Source organism: Dasypus novemcinctus, chromosome 10 (genome assembly GCF_030445035.2).
Source record: "Dasypus novemcinctus isolate mDasNov1 chromosome 10, mDasNov1.1.hap2, whole genome shotgun sequence".
In the NCBI taxonomy this organism is placed as follows: domain Eukaryota; kingdom Metazoa; phylum Chordata; class Mammalia; order Cingulata; family Dasypodidae; genus Dasypus; species Dasypus novemcinctus.
The window spans coordinates 92,934,420-92,953,225 of NC_080682.1; the positions used below are offsets into that span (position 1 = coordinate 92,934,420).

General features: G+C 35.0%; 1 protein-coding gene across 1 annotated transcript; it reads right to left on the reverse strand.

Annotated features, from left to right (window-relative positions):
- Window positions 1-2,187: 2,187 nt before the first annotated feature.
- Window positions 2,188-3,189, reverse strand: LOC101422965 (olfactory receptor 56B1-like). The gene has a single exon (XM_004455022.2). It carries the CDS (start codon window positions 3,187-3,189, stop codon window positions 2,188-2,190), a length of 1,002 nt encoding a protein of 333 aa, XP_004455079.2.
- Window positions 3,190-18,806: the final 15,617 nt, after the last annotated feature.

Genomic DNA, 18,806 nt, shown 5'->3' on the forward strand with positions numbered 1-18,806 from the left:
CTTCCACCTAGCTTCTTTGAATTCCTCACTATATTTGCATTAATTAGCATGCCATTGTTTAACATTGATTTAAGTGGGATTATCTTAAAACCAGAATTTGCCTCTTGATTTCCAGACGCAAGAGAATATATTTGCATAATATCCGTGCTCCTTAATTTATATCTTAAATGATCATTTCTATTCCATTAGTTTGATTTTCTTTTCTGATTAGCATTTATTGGCTTGTTTTGGATCTCTGTGGTCTATATTCCTTACCAATTCTCAGAATTTTCTTCTTTTCTACATTGCCAGTACTAATTAAGTGGCTCTTGCATAAACTGCTGACAATTTCCATTCTGCTAGAGCATAACGTTCATGTTATTTCTGCAGAAATATCATGTTATATCTATATTGTTTTAATGTGCTTCTTTCTTATCATGTTCATCCTTATTTAATAGAAACACCATTATACTACATCTTTATTGAAAGTATCAAATATAAAATTCCTTATTTCTCCTATTTCCTAGAAAATTGTTTTTAAAGAAATTTGTTGTATGTGTTTATATTTCTGTTTTTAAGCCTTTAAATGAAAATAATAAATTCTATTATGTTTGCAAAGGCAGACTAATGAGGAAGATTCTTCCATTATTTTCATTATACATGAGAATTAGTAGAATTTTCCTTTTACATCAAACAGTATGCAAGTAGCAGTACAAACTGTTTTACTTATTAACTAGCAGGTAGGAAGCTGTCTCAAATTCCTTGTGCAAAATATATCCCATAAAATAGTCCACCTAGCTTACTATACATTCTAAGCATTGGCCCAATGGAAATACATGACAATCTGAATGGAATACATGGCAATGATAGATTAAATCTTATTTCTGTTTAAAGATCAATTAAAAAAAGAGAAAAAATATTTCAGGACTACATTTTATACTGGGCAAAAAATCTTTCTCTGCCTCCTGCCTTAGATATATCTTTATTTGTATTCATCAAAGATCTCCTTGAACCTCCTCAAGCAACCTACCTCCCGGGGTAGCTCTTGTAGTAGTAGTATTTGGGAGAGTAGTAGTTGATATAGATCAGGAGTTCTTAATCGTTTTTGTTCTGTGGACACTTTTGCCAGTCTGGCAAAAACCACAGGCCCCTTACTAAGTTTACATTATACAGTGTATTATTTAATAAATATATCACACCCACACCAACAGGTACCCTGAAGAATAATGTTTTTTTGAATTTCAATTCAAGCTCACAGATGCCTTGTTACAAATCCCTGGTATAGATAAAACTGGTGAATCAGTCCGACTCCCAGCAGAAAACCAAAAAAGCACAAGGAAATATGTCTAAAAAGAATTTTAATAAAGTTACTATTAAACAATTTTAAGTGGGATTAAAGAAACAAAAATGAACGTGGGGAAAACAGTGGATCTTGTGGCACCCACAGACTAATATCAAAATAATTTTATAAATAAATCCCTTATCCTGAGTGGGAAAGGGAAGAAAAGGCATTATTGGATAACTGTAAGAGTTGAAGCTGCTTGGCAAATGCTGTATGGGACACATTAGGTCAGAATCTTGAGGTTCTTCTCCTGCCAATGCCTTATATTCATTATATGAGAGTGAGTTTTCTGGGCAACAAGTCATAGAAAAAAGACATAGCAAGGATCTGAAAAGGCAAGTGAAGAAGCATTTCTTCATATTCTTCAATATAGCCGTGTATATTGTTTGAGTTCCTTTTGTCTATATTGAGTCATCCTCCTATATTCTACCTAGATCTTCATTTTAGTGTGTGTACACTCTGCTCTTCTGAAGTGTTTTCCATCCCTGTCTCTGCTTTCCATATTACTGGAGTAATGCTGCTTTAGGCTGAGTGACTTCTTGGCTTCCAAGTTACAGCTATCAGTGAGCAAGCATTACCTATAATTTGTGTACCAGTGACTTACTTCTTTGGTTGGTGTTGTTTTGTTGTTTATGTATATTTATGTATCTTTGTCTTTTTACATTTCTTTTTGTTTTAAGAGGTGGGAATCTATCATTCATTCACAATAATTATTCTATTTAATTGACATATTAAAAAGTACTCTCATTTTGGAGATACTAAGGTATACTTTTCATCAGATACTTCCTCATTCTTTATTTTTAAAATGTGAACAGGGATCTCAAAGGCACTTACTTACCCTTTCAACCTCCTTTAATTTCTACTATCTACTTTAGAAGAACTGAAATCCATGGGAAAGTTTCTATGCTTAATTTTTTTTTTTGGTCCAAATACAGCATCTTTCGGAACCCTGCCCTAAGCTCTTTTGTCCTAAGTGCATAGACCATAGGGTTTAGGGCAGGGGGAATAATGTTGTGCAGCACATTGAGTAAAACTGGAATCAAAGTAGCCTTAGTCTCTGCCAGGTGAGTGATTGAAACCACAACAATGGCAGTGTAGAAAAAAAAGATGAGGATAAGGTGGGAGCTACAAGTGCTCAGAGCCTTGAATGCAGCTTTGGTCGAGTTCAGTCTAAGAACAGAGTGCAGAATCAAAATATATGATACTATTATAAGGCTTAGATCACTTCCCATGCCAAGCCAAGCCAGAACTAGTTGGCAAATTCTGTTTGGCCTCCTGTCATCACATGCTAGGCGTGTGACCCCAAGGTTAGAGCATAGACAATGCTCAATCTCATTCTTGGAGCAGTAATTGCGTTGGGCTGCAAGCACAGGCACTGGAATGACAAACAATCCATTTCTAAACACCATGAATAGGGTAGCTTTTAAGATTAAGGTATTGGTGACAATTGATGAGTAGCGAAGAGGGTGGCAAATGGCCACATATCTATCAAAAGCCATGCAGAGAAGGATACCAGACTCCATTCCAATAAAGCAATGAATTGCATAAATCTGAGCAAAACACTCAGGCAGACTAATGACCTTGGCATCAAACCAGAAGATGGCCAGGATCTTGGGCATGATGGTTGTGGCCAGGCCCATATCAACCACACAGAGTGTGCCTAAGAAATAGTACATGGGTTGCTGTAGAGCAGAATCCTGGCAGATGGTGGTGAGGATGAGGGTGTTAGCACCAATTGCTAGTAAGTAGAGGAGTGCAAAGGGTAAGGAGAGCCAGTGTTGCCATCTGTGAATGCCTGGCAATCCCATCAGGATGAACTCAGAGACCTGGAATTTTGAGCTATTAGATATTTTAAGAGAAGCAGACATATTTTCCTAAATAAAAAAAAAAAAAATTCAATGTTGCTTTCTCCAGGTAAAACATAATTAAACACCATTTTAAAACTGTCTCCATATAATGCGATTTGGTGCTATAACAATAAATCCTGTAGTCTATCTTTTATAGCAATTTAAGGTAAATAATAAGAAAATTCTAGAATTTTACCAGCAGAAGACAAACTTAAAAGTCATTATCAATGTTTACCATCCAGAAAGAAAACGCAATATGGACCTCAAATCTCTATTTTTCTTCTCTTCAGTTATTCCAGATTAGGGGCTACTGTGTAACTATAATTCTTTCCTTTTTTTCCAAAAACTTTTTTCAGTCTCTTGAAATGTTTTATAGAATCAAATGTATGTGTTTGTTTCTTTCACATTTTTCCCAGTCTTGCTTCCTTAGGTTTTATAAACTGATACTACCTGGAGTTTTAAAAATGATAAATCAGTAAAGATTAAATTTTGAAGCTATACCATTACAAGTTGATATAGCTGTCCATTAATGTTTACATAGGCTTCTAAAACCTTGATAATATGGCCTTTGAAAGACTTGCAGATATAACGCTTTTGCAGATTGGGAGGGAGGAAATTTTTCATGAATATTATACTTTGTATGGACTTCTGAGTAGGTTCCAAAGAATAGCTTAAAAGAAGTTAAGTCATCCTAGCTGACTTTGTAAATTTAAAGAGTCATAAAATGGAGATATAAATAGGAATTAATGTGGTTTTTTTTTCCTGGTTGAGTCTTAGAGAACCTAAACAGACATATAAAAACAGCATTTAGATACAAGCAGTAAGATGCTTCATATCCTAGGAACAAGAAATAAGAATTACCTGACATAGCTGCCATGAGATGCCCATAATCATATTCAAAACTGGACTCACCATCTTTCCTCAAATTTTATTGCTTTTCATATATTTTTAGCCTGTACAATGGCCCAGCCAACCACTCAGTAAACCTAACCTAAACCAGAAAATCAGCTGCCCCTTTTCCTCACCTTAAGAAACAATTTCTTCCTTAGCCTGTGGAAGTAAATCAAGGAAAAGTCGTGCACTTTGACTCTATGGTACTACTGCTTTTGATATAATTCAAACTTTTAAACAACAATAAAAAAGGAATTGAAACTGTAAATATGTCTCATATTGCCCACAGATACACATAATACTTGCTATTAAAATTATTGATTATAGAAGGCATTTCATTCTCAAAATTTTGCCATAGTAGAAACTATTACAGGTTTATGAAGAAGTAAAACAAGGTGGAAAATAGGTACTAAAGTTGAAAAGGCATCTTAAAATTAGGATTGTTAGCAATTTTATTTAAATATATTGTTGGTTTATTCTTGGTATAATTTGTTTTAAATACAGGTAAAAATCTGGAAGATAGGAAAAGTTCCCTGTGATCCTGTGATACAACCAAGAAAGGAATTTTCTTATTAACAACTAGATTTCATTTCCTTTCAGCTATTTCTTGCTGTCTATATGTTTGTATAAACATATATCATGCATAGTAGGTTAAATCATCTTTCTTTAATGGCAGATATAAAATGAAAAAAAGTCAAATAAGATGTATCCATATAAAGATTTAATGTATAACAGGTACAAACAGACTAGGAGATGAATCTAGTTTTTCTTTGGGCATTTAGATATGAGTTCTGAAGAAGTTCAGCATAGCAATTCCATTTTTAAAGAGCTTGGAAGTGCATAAGACATTTAACTGTACAAGCCAAAGTATTTCTTCAAGCATTCACTCATTATTACATATCCTCTTACTAAACACACAGCCTGTATCTATGATGTTTTCACCACTTTATTTTAATTTGTTATTTTCAATTTAATATATACATGAAACAGTTAAGAGGAGCAGTATATATTACACAGAAGGAAAATAAATTGTTTCAATATTTCTTACAATTTTGGTGAGCAAAAAATAGAATGAGACTCTGTTATGTAAAACTGTTATTATATCAACCCTGAAGGTAAGATCAAAGAGACTAACACTGGTCAGGTGTTTAATAGATAAGGGAATTTCTAGAATGTTATATGTCCCTAATATTTTCTAATTGTAAATTCATTCCCTTTTGTGGTCAGTCACAGTTGCAACATGTTCCCAAAACAACACAAGAAAAAGTTTACGATGAGCCATTGGATGCTCTGGGATTCAGGCAAAAACTATCCAAGGTTTCAGTACTTACTGTAGTTATTAGCAGAAACTCAGTCTGAAGTCTGTCACTGGTATAGATTTTATAATGGGTGAAAACAGAACTTTCTGAGAAAGAAGTTGTCTTGAGATGACATGTTCTCAGCTTATACAGGACACAGAAATTATAGGCTTTGGGATTTTATGAGTAATAATGAGTTCAAAGACCTAAGGATAGTAGACCTCCTTTGGAGACTTAAGGAGGGAGAGGCCCCCAGAGAAATCTGAATTTCTAAGATGTTAAATCCCAAAAGATGAGAAAGGAGATGAACTCAGAGAAATGTTTCCTCTGAAAGTAACCTTAGAATTCACAGAAGGGAAAAAAATTAGTCTTCATTATGAAACCATGATTACTCTATATCATGTGGACAATTGTATTACAGTGTTTGAATCATTCTTAAGAACAACACATAGGAGGATAAGTTGTGTCTTTAAATATTCTTAAAGTGGAAAATATTTATACATTCAAAAATATATATTGAGCTCCTTTGGGGTTTAGAAATTGTGGTGGGTTAAAATGATAAATAAAACAGTCATGGTTCCTGCCATCATGGAAAGTATGTTCTAATGAGAAAGGACTAAAATAGTAATTACTAAATAAATAATCAAGTAAACTTGTAATTGTAGTTTGGCATGAGTGTTTTAAAACAAAATACCTAGAATTATGAGATCATGGAATAGAGGAAATTAATCTAGTCTTATTGTCAGGGGAGGTTTGCCTGAAAAAAAATGGATATATAATGAATTCAAATATTTGTGCAGGAGTTAACTCCAATGTGTGTGTGGCAAAATTCCAGGAATATGCAGATGCTGGAATGAGAAAAATAATGGCATATTCAAGGTAATAAAAGAGGACAAATGCTGCTGGATTCCCTACATGTGGTGAAAATAAGATATGATATGAAAAAATCTGTTAAGGTAACACAGGCATTAGACATGTAAGCAAATTTATTCTAAAATAATAAGAGGACACTAAAAGGTTTTTAAGAGAATTAGGACATAGAAATAATATGGAGACCAGATAAAAAGTGGCAAGAATAAATATAAATAAATCAAGTAGGCAGCTACCAAAGCAGTCCTAGCAAAAGAGAACTGTATCGTGACCTAGTTCTGTTAGTCTCCTGAGGATCAAATAAGATGAAGTTAGAATATATTTATTTAATTAATTTATTATTATTATTTTATATAATCAGTTATAGATGACTTTTCAGAAAGAACTATTTATTTTCAGAGTACATAAGCAAAAGTCATACTGGGGTGGGATAAAGAGTAAAGGAGAGACTATTAAAGGGAGAAATCGTTGCTGAGAATGAATTTAGGGAAGTTTAATTGTAAAGCGAGGAAATATAGAGTAAAAGTTGGATGAGTTCTTGATATTTAGAGTTGGGATTTTGTTTTTTCCATTCTTAAATCTTTGTTTGCTTGTTATAAGGGTATAAAAAATAATGCATGTATAGATACTGCTAAAACTAATTGGAAGATAGAGATTGGTAATAATACAGTAAGGAATGGATAAATTATCCTATATACTTGCCTAGAAAAAATGAGGTGTGATGAGAGCCACCTTCCACAACTCACAGGCAGCCATGCAGAGATCTACCTCAGCAAAATGGACTTGTCATTTAATATCAGGAAAGGAGGGTAAGATGTTTACAGATAAAGGTTGGTGTATTAGTCAGCCAAGGGGGTACTGATGCAAAGTATCAGAAATCTATTGGCTTTTTTAAAGGGTATTTATTTGGGATAAAAGCTTACAGTTACAAAACCCTAAAGGGTCCAACTCAAGGTACCATAGAGTTACTTCCTCAACAAAAGCTGATGCAACATGTTGAAGCAAGACGACAGGAGAAGTCTGTGAGCATTCAGCCTTCCTCTTTCCTCTTAAACTTCCATGGGCACAGATTCTTCTGATCTCAGCTGTGGGCTAGAGGGCTTATTCCTTTCTGGATTTAGGTGCTCTGGTCACGTCACAAATTCAGCTGTAAACTGTCAGGTTAATGGCTCATCTCTCTTATCAAAGCTGACAATTTCTCTCCTCTTCTGTGTCTATAAGCTCTCTCTATTGCTCTATGTATTTTTTAGTGTGCCCCCTGGGTAAGTGTCCATATATATAGAGACGACAAGCAGGCAGGGACCCAAAGTGTGTCACCCTAATGATGTGGCTGAATCAAAGCCCTAATCTTAATATAATTTAATTAAAGGCATCTCAACTGAATATAATAAAATCAGAGGTTATCATGCTCAGAAGAACAAACCAGTTTATGAACATAATCTGTATCTCTTTATAGAATTCATAAATAATATAAAACTGCCACACTAGGTTTGATTTATTTTGTTATGTTTAGATATAGGAATATAAAAGAGTTACTATCTGTTAGTATTTCAGAAGAATGTTTGGACAAAGAGCAGGAGAGTGTTCCAAATTAATGAAACAATTCTTTTTATAATACAGAGAAGTAAAGACACAACACTGAAACACAAATAACAGTCATGGAAGATTTTTAAAATCCCTTTGTTGCTCATTAAATTATTTCATGTGATTCAAATGAATGTTCTCTTCTAACCCACTAGAGCGAAATATCACCATGCACTTCACTAATGTAGGAAACTATTCTAAGATACGTATGATACATGATATATGTAAATGATAAGGCCATAAAGCCACCCAAAATTCTGCTACTTCTAGATATTGTTATTAAGGGTTATAAATGATTTCTTAGAAAAGGAAACACCTTCTGGAAAGATCAATTGCAAAACAAAAATAGAAAATCTTAGACTTACATAAAGTGTCATTTAAAATGCCATAAAAGCATATAGAAAGGTACCTAACTGAGACTTGGAGTAATCAGGAAGCTGTTTCAAGAGGAAATGATATATAATGTGATATATATTACTTGGTCATTTCCTCCACATAGATCACAGTGTTATTCTTGCCTTTGTGACTTTGTAAACATATATCATTTTAATGCCCTTCACCCACTCTACCTAATTCCTGCTCAACTTACAGGCATCATTTTCTTCATAAAGACATCCTTTAATGTCTCTTAGACTGGATAGAGACCCATCCTCCAGATCCTCACAATATCATGTATATAGTAAAGCACCATTGCAGGTTTTCTGAAAGAATGATTCTCATTCACTATATTAACCTCATAATATCATTTAAAAATCTATTTATTTTCTTTTATTCTCCACAATACAATAGAATTCTGCATGATAGGGAGAACCTGGTATTCATTTTTGTATCTGCATTTCTTAGGATGGTATGTGACATATATTAGATACTTATACTTTTTTTTGACCAAGCAAATGAGTCATATTTCATATGTGACTTTAAGTATTTTTTAAATATAGGCTAATGACTATGTTTAAGAAAACATAAAAGGAAGCTCTAAGAATCAAAACTGGAATATACATGCATAAATTACCAAAGCTGATAAAGCAAACAAAACATTTTGATCATAAAACACGAAGTAAAGTGTCCCTCCATAAGGCAATAAATTATTTATTTTTCTTTCTTTCCTTTTAATCAGGCTATAAACTGTTAAGGTAACTAAAGGCAGACCAAATATATTGGTTGGGATATTAGGGTAAATTATTAAAACTCCATTATGGAAAGTGGACATAAACTTGTTTCAATTTTTAAAAACTATAAATCAGTGTGCAGAGCCATACCATAAAATAATAAACATGAAGGTAAAAATAATGTCCATTTGTTAGAAAAAAATACACAAAAATTTTGGATTAGACATATTAATTTCAGAAGAAGAAGATATCAAAATAGGGGAAAAAAAGTTGGGCCAGGATTATTTCATGAGAAACTCTAGGTAAAATAGGATTAATTAAAGTTGATTGTTCATACTATGATGATTCTTCTCCAGTTTTGATAAATTATCTCAGCAGTCCAAATCATGGGAAGCACAGAAATCTCCTTAATTTATTAGTATAGAATAGGTAATTTCATATGTGGATTTTTCAAATTGACATTTCAACCTACTTAATACTCCAGTTTTCATTTTATTATCACAGATTTACTTTTAAGCTAAAATTTCAGCTTTACAATATCAAAAAGTTTATTCATTTTTATTTTAGAAAAACATTCAAAATATGGTGGTTTCAATTTTAAGGAAAATGTTTCTGCCAGGACCAAAAATACAATACTGAGTTTGTCTGTGTTATAAATACAATGATATATATTTCAAAGAACTTCCATATACATCATTTACCAAAACATAAATTCAGAATAAATATATATATATATAATATATATCACAACTAATTACAATAGGAGGAAGAATAGCCTGAGATAATGCTTTAAAACAATTTTTGAAAATGTTATACTTTGTATTACTTTCTCTCTTATTAAATTTCCCTAGAAGGAAACAATGAATTGGACTGTGGGAAACATTTTTACTTTTTTAAAAACAATACATTAAATTTGTGATTAATATTATGTCATTTTGGTTTAAGCTTATTTGCTTCTCTGGCATTTATTAATGTGAGTACTGTTAATTTGTTAATTTAAACATATTCCCTGGCAAATGCTTTTTTTTTTTAATTTTTATTTTTAGGAGGTCCTGAGACATAAATCCAGGACTGGAAAATGCTTTTAGTAAAAATGGAATCATAAAATATCTTTATATAAATATTACTTTTTATATAATTAAAAATATAAAATCAGCATATTATCATACCATTAAATGTTCTTCCAAAGGAGAATTTTTAAGACTGCATAAAGGTTTTAAAATGAGAGAATACTTTACTTTTTAAAATATTCTATCCTTTGACATCTAGATATTTTTAACTTAATAAAATGCTACAATAAATATATTTACTCTTGAGTGATATATGGCACCACAGAGCTGATAGATGGGCCTCTCTTGCTTGCAGTTGTAGACTGCGTGGTACCCCAAATGATGGAGATCCTGAGACCTCTGCAGATAACCAGACACTACAGTCAGGGCAGATACCTCAGGAGTTTGGCACCCTGCCGGTGGGCCATACTTTGGAACTGAATGCCCCCAGTGTGACAGAGTTAGACTCAGTTTTGATTTTCCTACACAGGGCTCTTCCATCACTCATTGTTTTTTAAGTAAAATTCAAATATTGATTTAAGTGGTTTTCAGTGAGTTTGTGTTTCGTATAATAAAGGAAAGTTCTCTGGATTTCCAGACTTAGTAAATTAATATTTAAAGTAAAGACTTTAAATCTATATTTTCAGTGAACATTTCTATTTTATTTTCTGTTCTGTAATAACTCATTTTGAGTTTATCTTGGCTCAGGTGTTCTTAAATGCTCTCCTCACTTTATTTTATTTTCCTAACTTTCTTCTTTATTTCTTTAATCTTTTAATGAGGAAGAAAAAAATCATTTTATAAATGTTGAAACAATACTTTATTCCAAGGATAACCTCAACTTAGGTGTATTTATATGGAGATAGATTTAGTTATGGATTTCATTTTCTAATATTTTATTCAAGAGTTGATTTTATACATGTTCTTAATTAGCATTTTATTCCTATCATCTTTTTTTGTACTGTCCTTCTCTGCTTTGGCTTTATGATAATTCCAATTTTATAAAATGAATTCTAAAGTTTTTTCCTATATTCTTTACATTTCCTAAAGTTGTATTATAAATTTCCTTAAAGGTTAGAAATTTTAAGACTAGTCTAGGACTTAAACTCTAATAGAGCACCCACCAACTTTTTTGAGATGCCCTGGCTTGCAGAGACTAAAATAGAATCTTTTATAGGAAAAGGTGGTCAGTGAAGGATGAGATGGACAATCAGTCAACTGGTATAATCAAAGCATTTTCCACAGTGTTTGAGTAGCAATGACTTAGCCTTGATGCATCTGAGAAAAGACAAGAGAGTTACTGTACTGTGAAACTGTGGGACAGAATATAAACTGTAATGTAAATTATACCCCAGGTTGGTGGCAATGCTTCAATATAAGTTCATCAAATGTAACAGATGTAACACATTAATGAAGGATGTTTTTAAGGTGCAAAACTTGGGAAGGGACATGGACAGGGATACATGGAAATCCCCTATTTTTTTTAAGTAACACTTATGTTATATAAAGCTTCTTTTAAAAATTAATTATAAAAAAGGAAACAAAATGAAAAAAGATAGTTACTATAGCGAATAGTGAAGAGATTTAAAACGGAGTTGGGAGGCCATTCCAGAAGTTAGTATTATAACTGAAAAAGTATGCACAACTAAGAACAATGGGGTTTCAAAGAAATTTAATCACCATAAACCAATCATAAGATGAAGACATCAGTAAACTGTCTAGCTTGAAGGACAATTGGAAAGCTCCAAATATCCACCAATAATTCTCTGCAAACAACTTAAGTAATCCCCTTTTCCTTTAAAATCTTTTGCTTAAGTGTCCCAAGACAGGACATTAGTTTGGGTTGCTACCCAGAATTGTAATTCTAAAACCTCAAATAAATGCTTGTGTTACATGCAGCTCAGTTTATTTCTTGATCAACAGGTCAAACTTGGGAGGTTAGAGGGCAAGATGGTGGCTGCGTGAGCTTGCCTGGTAGTGTCTCTGCAGGGGGCGGCTGGGCAGCGTGGAAGGCTCTTTAGGACCGCGCTGTTTCGGGGATTTTTGCTGGTTGGAAGGTGTTTGGACGTCAATTCAGTGGGAAGGTAACAGAGAGGATACGTCTATAATATATAAACGGAGATCCCAGCTGGGCGCGGGAAGTTCCCTCCTTGGGTGGGCGGAGCCGCGGTAGCGGGCGCTCTTGCAGCTCCGGAGCCGCGGCGGCCAGGGTTTTTGGTTTTTTTTTTCCTTTATCTGGAGGCTTTGCGGTGCTGAGAAATTCGCGGATACTGTGCTGGCTGGTGGGGGATTGTTGGGACAAGACTCCTTGGCGGATTGATTTGGGGAGACAGACGGTGTTTTCTTGTGAAGCGGGGGACGTTTTAGTCGCCGGACAGGGGGGGAAGCGCTTCCGCCTGGAGCCCCATCCCCACAGGTCCGGCTGCCGATCTGCAACAGAATTGGATTTTGAGCAATAAGGGGACACAATTGGGAGACTGTTGTAGGGTGCAGTGAGGGAGGAGGACACGTCTGGAAGCTGATTGGGGAATATTTTGCGAAGTTTGGGATTTCGGATCTTAGAGTCTGTTTTCCGCGTTTCCAGCTGAAGCCCACCCCACCCGGCGGGGCTTGGGATCTGGGTCATTGAACGGGCCGTGGTGTAGAGGCGCCCTCAAGTGGCCGTTGCGTGGGAGCACAGGGAGCGAGCTGTCCAAAGGCTGATACCCTGAGGAGTAGGTGAATTTCAGGGATTAGACATTCAATTTAGAATTCGCGGATCTGGCTTCCCCCACGGGGCTGGCACCCAGCTACGGGGATCCCTGAGGGCTGTGTTGCACTGCGGGGCTCCTAAGCTTTCCGTGGACCAGATTTGAGATTCCCAGGTCTGGGTCCCCTGGACTCTGGCGGTCCACACCCCAGACTCACACCTCTTGAGTCTTCAGTGTCTCAGACTTTCCACCCCTGAATCCATCACGCTCTGGGGTCTACCTGGGATCCTTGAGTGCTTTGGACCTTAACGTTTGTGTTTTATCTATATTGGTTCATATTGTTTTGTTTTTATTTTCACTTTATCTTATTTTTTACTCTTTTTGACGCCCTGATTGCTAATATTGCATTATCCCCTAGTCTTTTCTCCTAGCGTGTCCCCCAAAGTCCTTTTTTTTATATATATATAGTTATTTAGGGGTTTTTTTGGTTGTTGTTTTAGATAGTGTTGCAAATGTGACACGTGTATACCTGTATCACTCTTCCCCCTATCTGTTCCCCACCGTTTGCTTATCCTCTTTTTCTTTCTTCCTTTCTTCTTGTCTTTCTTTTTTTCTTTATTATAATTAGTTTTTTTTTTCAGTTTTCTCTTTCCCTCTTGTCCCTCATTTTCCACTTATTTTATTTTAGTTCAAGTACACAATAGGTGCTACAGGGAACACCTCACATTTGCTGGGTTTTCCCATCCTCCACTGCCTCATTTCTGTGTGAACTGATTTAGGTTACCTACACTATCCCCCTTCCCCTGCATCTTGATATCCACTATCATCTACTGTCTCTACTATATTCCAACCCCCACCTCCCATTCTTTGATCCACAAAGTGTCTAACTCTTAATTTCTAATACCTTTGCTCTGTTTTCTGTCTGTTATCCACTCTTGAAATTATTACCTTTCTTTTCTTTTTCCCTCTCTCATGAAAACAATAGCTTTGTAGTTCATACCATATTCCGCCCATATTCAGTCATCTACTTCATAAAAGGTACTCTACCTACAGCTATAACTCTGTACAATCTACATGAATCTAACCTCCATCCTCCCAGATCTCATATTCTTGCTTTGTTAACATACATTACTAATACTACTTTACACTTTTCCCTTGCTGACACAATTGCCTTTCCCCAACACTAATACTTTCCTCTAAAGTGAACTTAACCAACAACAAGTAACTTGAATAAGAAGAAAAAAGTGACAAAGAGAAGATATAACACCTATGCAAAAATAACAACTAATTAACCTCCAAAAGCAGACAAAGAAGCTAAGGAACTGATTAAATTCGTCAAAATAAAGAGATGACCAGAAAGCAACAAAAATCTACAAACCAAACCAATAATCAGGAAAACATGACTGAATCCAATCAACAAACCAATAATCACGAAGGGGAGCAAAACTTGGCACAAGCAATGAAAGAACTCAGAACATTCATCACCGACAAATTTGATGCAGTAATGAAAGAGGTTAACAACATGAAGACATCACTTGGAGGGGAAATTGCAGACATACGCAAAAACATAACAGATATGATGGGAATGAACACCACAGTTCAAGAAATCAAAAATACACTTGCAGCAAATATCAGCAGACTAGAAGAGACAGAGCAGAGAATTAGTGATGTGGAAGACAGTACATCAGAAATCAAACAGATAGTAGAAGGGGTCAATAAGAAGATAGAAAAAATCCAATTAGGATGTAGGGACCTGAATGACAATGCAAAACGCTCAAACATACGTATTATAGGCATTCCAGAAGGTGAAGAGAAGGGAAAGGGGTCAGAAGGAGTGTTGCAGGAAATAATGGCTGAAAACTTCCCAAATCTACTGAAAGAGACAGATGTACATATCCAAGAAGCACAGCGCACTCCACAAGTCATAAACCCCAACAGGCCCACCCCAAGACATATACTTATCAAATTATCCAAAGCTCAAGACAAAGAGAAAATCCTAAAAGCAGCAAGAGAAAAGAAAACCATCACATACAAGGGAAGCTCAATTAGATTAAGTGCTGATTTCTCTTCTGAAACCATGGAGGCAAGAAGACAGTGGTATGATATAGTCAAGGTACTAAAGGAAAAAAACTTCCAACCAAGAATACTCTATCCAGCTAAACTAGCATTCAAACATGAAGGAGAGTTCAAAATATTCACAGACAAACAGAAACTGAAAGAGTATACCAACAAGAAACCTCCCCTTCAAGAAATTCTAAAGGGAGTTCTGCAGGAAGAAAGGAAAAAACAGGAAAGGCAAAGTTGGAGGAGAGTATAAGACCAACAGCAACAACAAAAAAGACAAAAATAAACAAACAAAATATGACAAACACAAATCCAATCAAAATATGGCTAACACAAATAATTCCTTGATAGTAATAACACTGAATGTCAATGGATTAAACTCACCTATCAAAAGATTCAGACTGGGACATTGGATAAGGAAATATGACCCATCCATATGCTGTCTATAAGAGACACATCTTAGACCCAGAGACGCATGGAGATTGAAAGTGAATGGCTAGAAAACAATCATACAAGCTAACAATAACCAAAAAAAGGCAGGAGTAGCTATATTAATATCAGACAAAATAGACTTTAAATGTGAAACAATTGTGAGAGACAAAGAAGGATACTACATTTTAGTCAAAGGGAAAATCTGTCAAGAAGATCGAACAATCATAAATATCTATGCCCCTAACAAGGGTGCCTCTAAATACGTCAGGCAAACGCTGGAAAAACTAAGTGAAAGAATAGATACATCTACACTTATAGTGGGGGATTTTAATACACCACTATCAACTCTGGACAGAACATCTCAAAAGAGAATCACCAAAGAAACAAAACATCTGAATAATATATTAGAGGAGCTCGATCTAATAGACATATATAGATCGCTACACCCAAACACAGCAGGACATACATTTTTCTCAAGCGCACATGGATCATTCTCCAAGATAGATCATATGCTAGGCCACAAAGAAAGGCTGAACGAATTCAGAAAGATTGAAATCATACAAAACATTATCTCTGACCACAGTGGAGTCAAGCTGGAGATTTGCAAGGGACAGAAGCCCAGATTTCACACCACGATTTGGAAATTAAACAGCACACTCTTAGAAAAACAGTGGGTCAAAGAGGAAAATCTCAAAAGAAATCAATGACTACCTTGAAACAAATGATAATGATAACACAACATACCAAAATTTATGGGATGCAGCAAAAGCAGTACTGAGAGGGAAGTTTATAGCCATAAATTCATATATCAAAAAAGAAGAAAGAGCAAAAATTGAAGAACTAACTGCACATTTGAAGGAATTAGAAAAACAACAACAAAGTAGCCCAACAGGAAGAAGAAGGAAGGAAATAACAAAGATAAGAGCAGAACTAAATGAAATAGAAAATAAGAAAGCACTTGAACAGATAAACAAGACCAAAAGCTGGTTTTTTGAGAAGATTAACAAAATTGACAAACCTTTAGCAACACTAACAAAGAAAAAAAGAGAGAAGATGCAAATACACAAAATAAGAAATGAGAAAGGCGATATCACCACTGACCCCACAGAAATAAAGACTATCATAAGAGGATATTTTGAAAAACTATATTCCAACAAAAATGACAATCTAGAGGAAATGGACAAATTCCTAGAAACACATAAGCAGCCCATATTGACGAAAGAAGAAATTGATGATCTTAACAAACCAATCACAAGCAGAGAGATAGAAATGGTTATCAAAAATCTCCCAACTAAGAAGAGCCCAGGGCCAGATGGCTTCACAGGTGAATTCTACAAAACATTCCGGAAAGAACTGACACCAATCCTGCTGAAACTATTCCAAAACATTGAAACGGAAAGAACATTACCCAATTCCCTCTATGATGCCAACATTACCCTAGTACCAAAGCCAAACAAAGACATCACAAGAAAGGAAAATTACAGACCAATTTCTCTAATGAACCTAGACGCAAAAATACTTAACAAAATACTTGCTAATTGTATTCAACAACACATTAAACGTATTATACACCACGACCAAGTGGGATTCATCCCAGGTATGCAAGGATGGTTCAACATAAGAAAATCAATTAACGTAATACACCATATAAACAGATTGAAGGAAAAAAATCACATGATTATATCTATTGATGCAGAAAAAGCATTTGACAAAATACAGCACCCTTTCTTGATAAAAACACTCCAAAAGATTGGAATACAAGGGAATTTTTTGAACATGATAAAGAGTATATATGAAAAACCTAAAGCCAATATTGTTTACAATGGAGAAATCCTAGACTCCTTCCCTCTAAACTCAGGAACAAGACAAGGATGCCCACTGTCTCCGCTTCTATTTAATATTGTCTTAGAAGTACTTGCACGAGCACTGAGGCAAGAACCAGAAATAAAAGGCATTCAAATTGGAAAGGAAGAAGTCAAAATTTCATTATTCGCAGATGACATGATCCTATACATAGAAAACCCTGAGAGATCTACAACGAAGATTCTAGAACTCATAAATGAGTTTAGTAAAGTCGCAGGATATAAGATCAATGCGCAAAAATCAGTAGCATTTCTGTACACCAATAATGAGCAAGATCAGGAGGAAATCAAGAAACAAATACCATTCACAATAGTAAATTAAAAAATCAAATACTTAGGAATAAATTTAACTAAAGAGGTAAAGAACTTATACAACGAGAATTATACAAGATTGTTCAAGGAAATCAAAGAAGACCTAAATAAATGGAAGACTATTCCTTGTTCATGGATAGGAAGACTGAACATTATGAAGATGTCTATCCTACCAAAACTGATCTACACATTCAATGCAATCCCAATAAAAATCAACGCAGCCTTCTTTAAGGAACTAGAAAAACTAACTATGAAATTTATTTGGAAAGGAAAGAGACCCCGAATAGCCAAAGACATACTGAAAAAGAAAAACGAAATTGGAGGAATCACACTACCTGACTTCAAAACATACTATAAAGCTACGGTGGTGAAAACAGCATGGTATTGGCATAAGGAGAGACACATAGACCAATGGAATCGAATTGAAAGCTCTGATATAGAACCTCACATATACAGCCACATAATATTCGATAAAGCCACCAAACCCTCTCAATTGGGAGAGAGTGGCCTATTCAACAAATGGTGTCTGGAGAACTGGATAGCCATATGTAGAAGAATGAAAGAAGATTACCATCTCACACCTTATACAAAGATCAACTCAAGATGGATCAAAGACCTAAATATAAGAGCCAAGACCATTAAAACCTTAGAAAGCAGTGTAGGGAAACATCTACAGGACCTTGTAATAGGAAATGGATTTATGAATATCTCACCAAAAGCACGAGCAGCAAAAGAACTAATAGATAAATGGGACTTCCTCAAAATTAAAGCCTTCTGCACCTCAAAGGAGTTTGTCAAGAAAGTAAAAAGGGAGCCCACACAGTGGGAGAAAATATTTGGCAATCATATATCTGATAAGAAACTTATAACTTGCATATATAAAGAACTCCTATATCTTGAAAATAAAAAGATAAACAACCCATTTAAAAAATGGGAAAAAGACTTAAACAGACACTTCTCCGAAGAAGAAATACAAATGGCAAGAAAGCACATGAAAAAATGTTCCAAATCTCTAGCTATCAGGGAAATGCAAATCAAAACTACAATGAGATACCATCTTACACCCATAAGATTGGCAGCTATGAAAAAAACAGAAGAATACAAGTGCTGGAGAGGATGTGAAGGAAGGGGAACACTCATCCACTGCTGGTGGGAATGCGGAAGGATCCAACCATTCTGGAGGACAGTATGGCGGTTTCTCAAAAAACTAGCCATAGATTTGCCATATGACCCAGCAATACCACTGCTGGGTATATACCCAGCAGAACTGAAAACAAGGACACAAACCGATATATGTACACCAATGTTCATAGCAGCATTGTTCACTATTGCCAAAAGTTGGAATCAACCCAAATGCCCATCAACAGATGAGTGGATCAATAAAATGTGGTATATACACACAATGGAATACTACTCGGCTGTAAGAACAAACACACTACAAACACATGTGATAACATGGATGAATCTTGAGAACCTT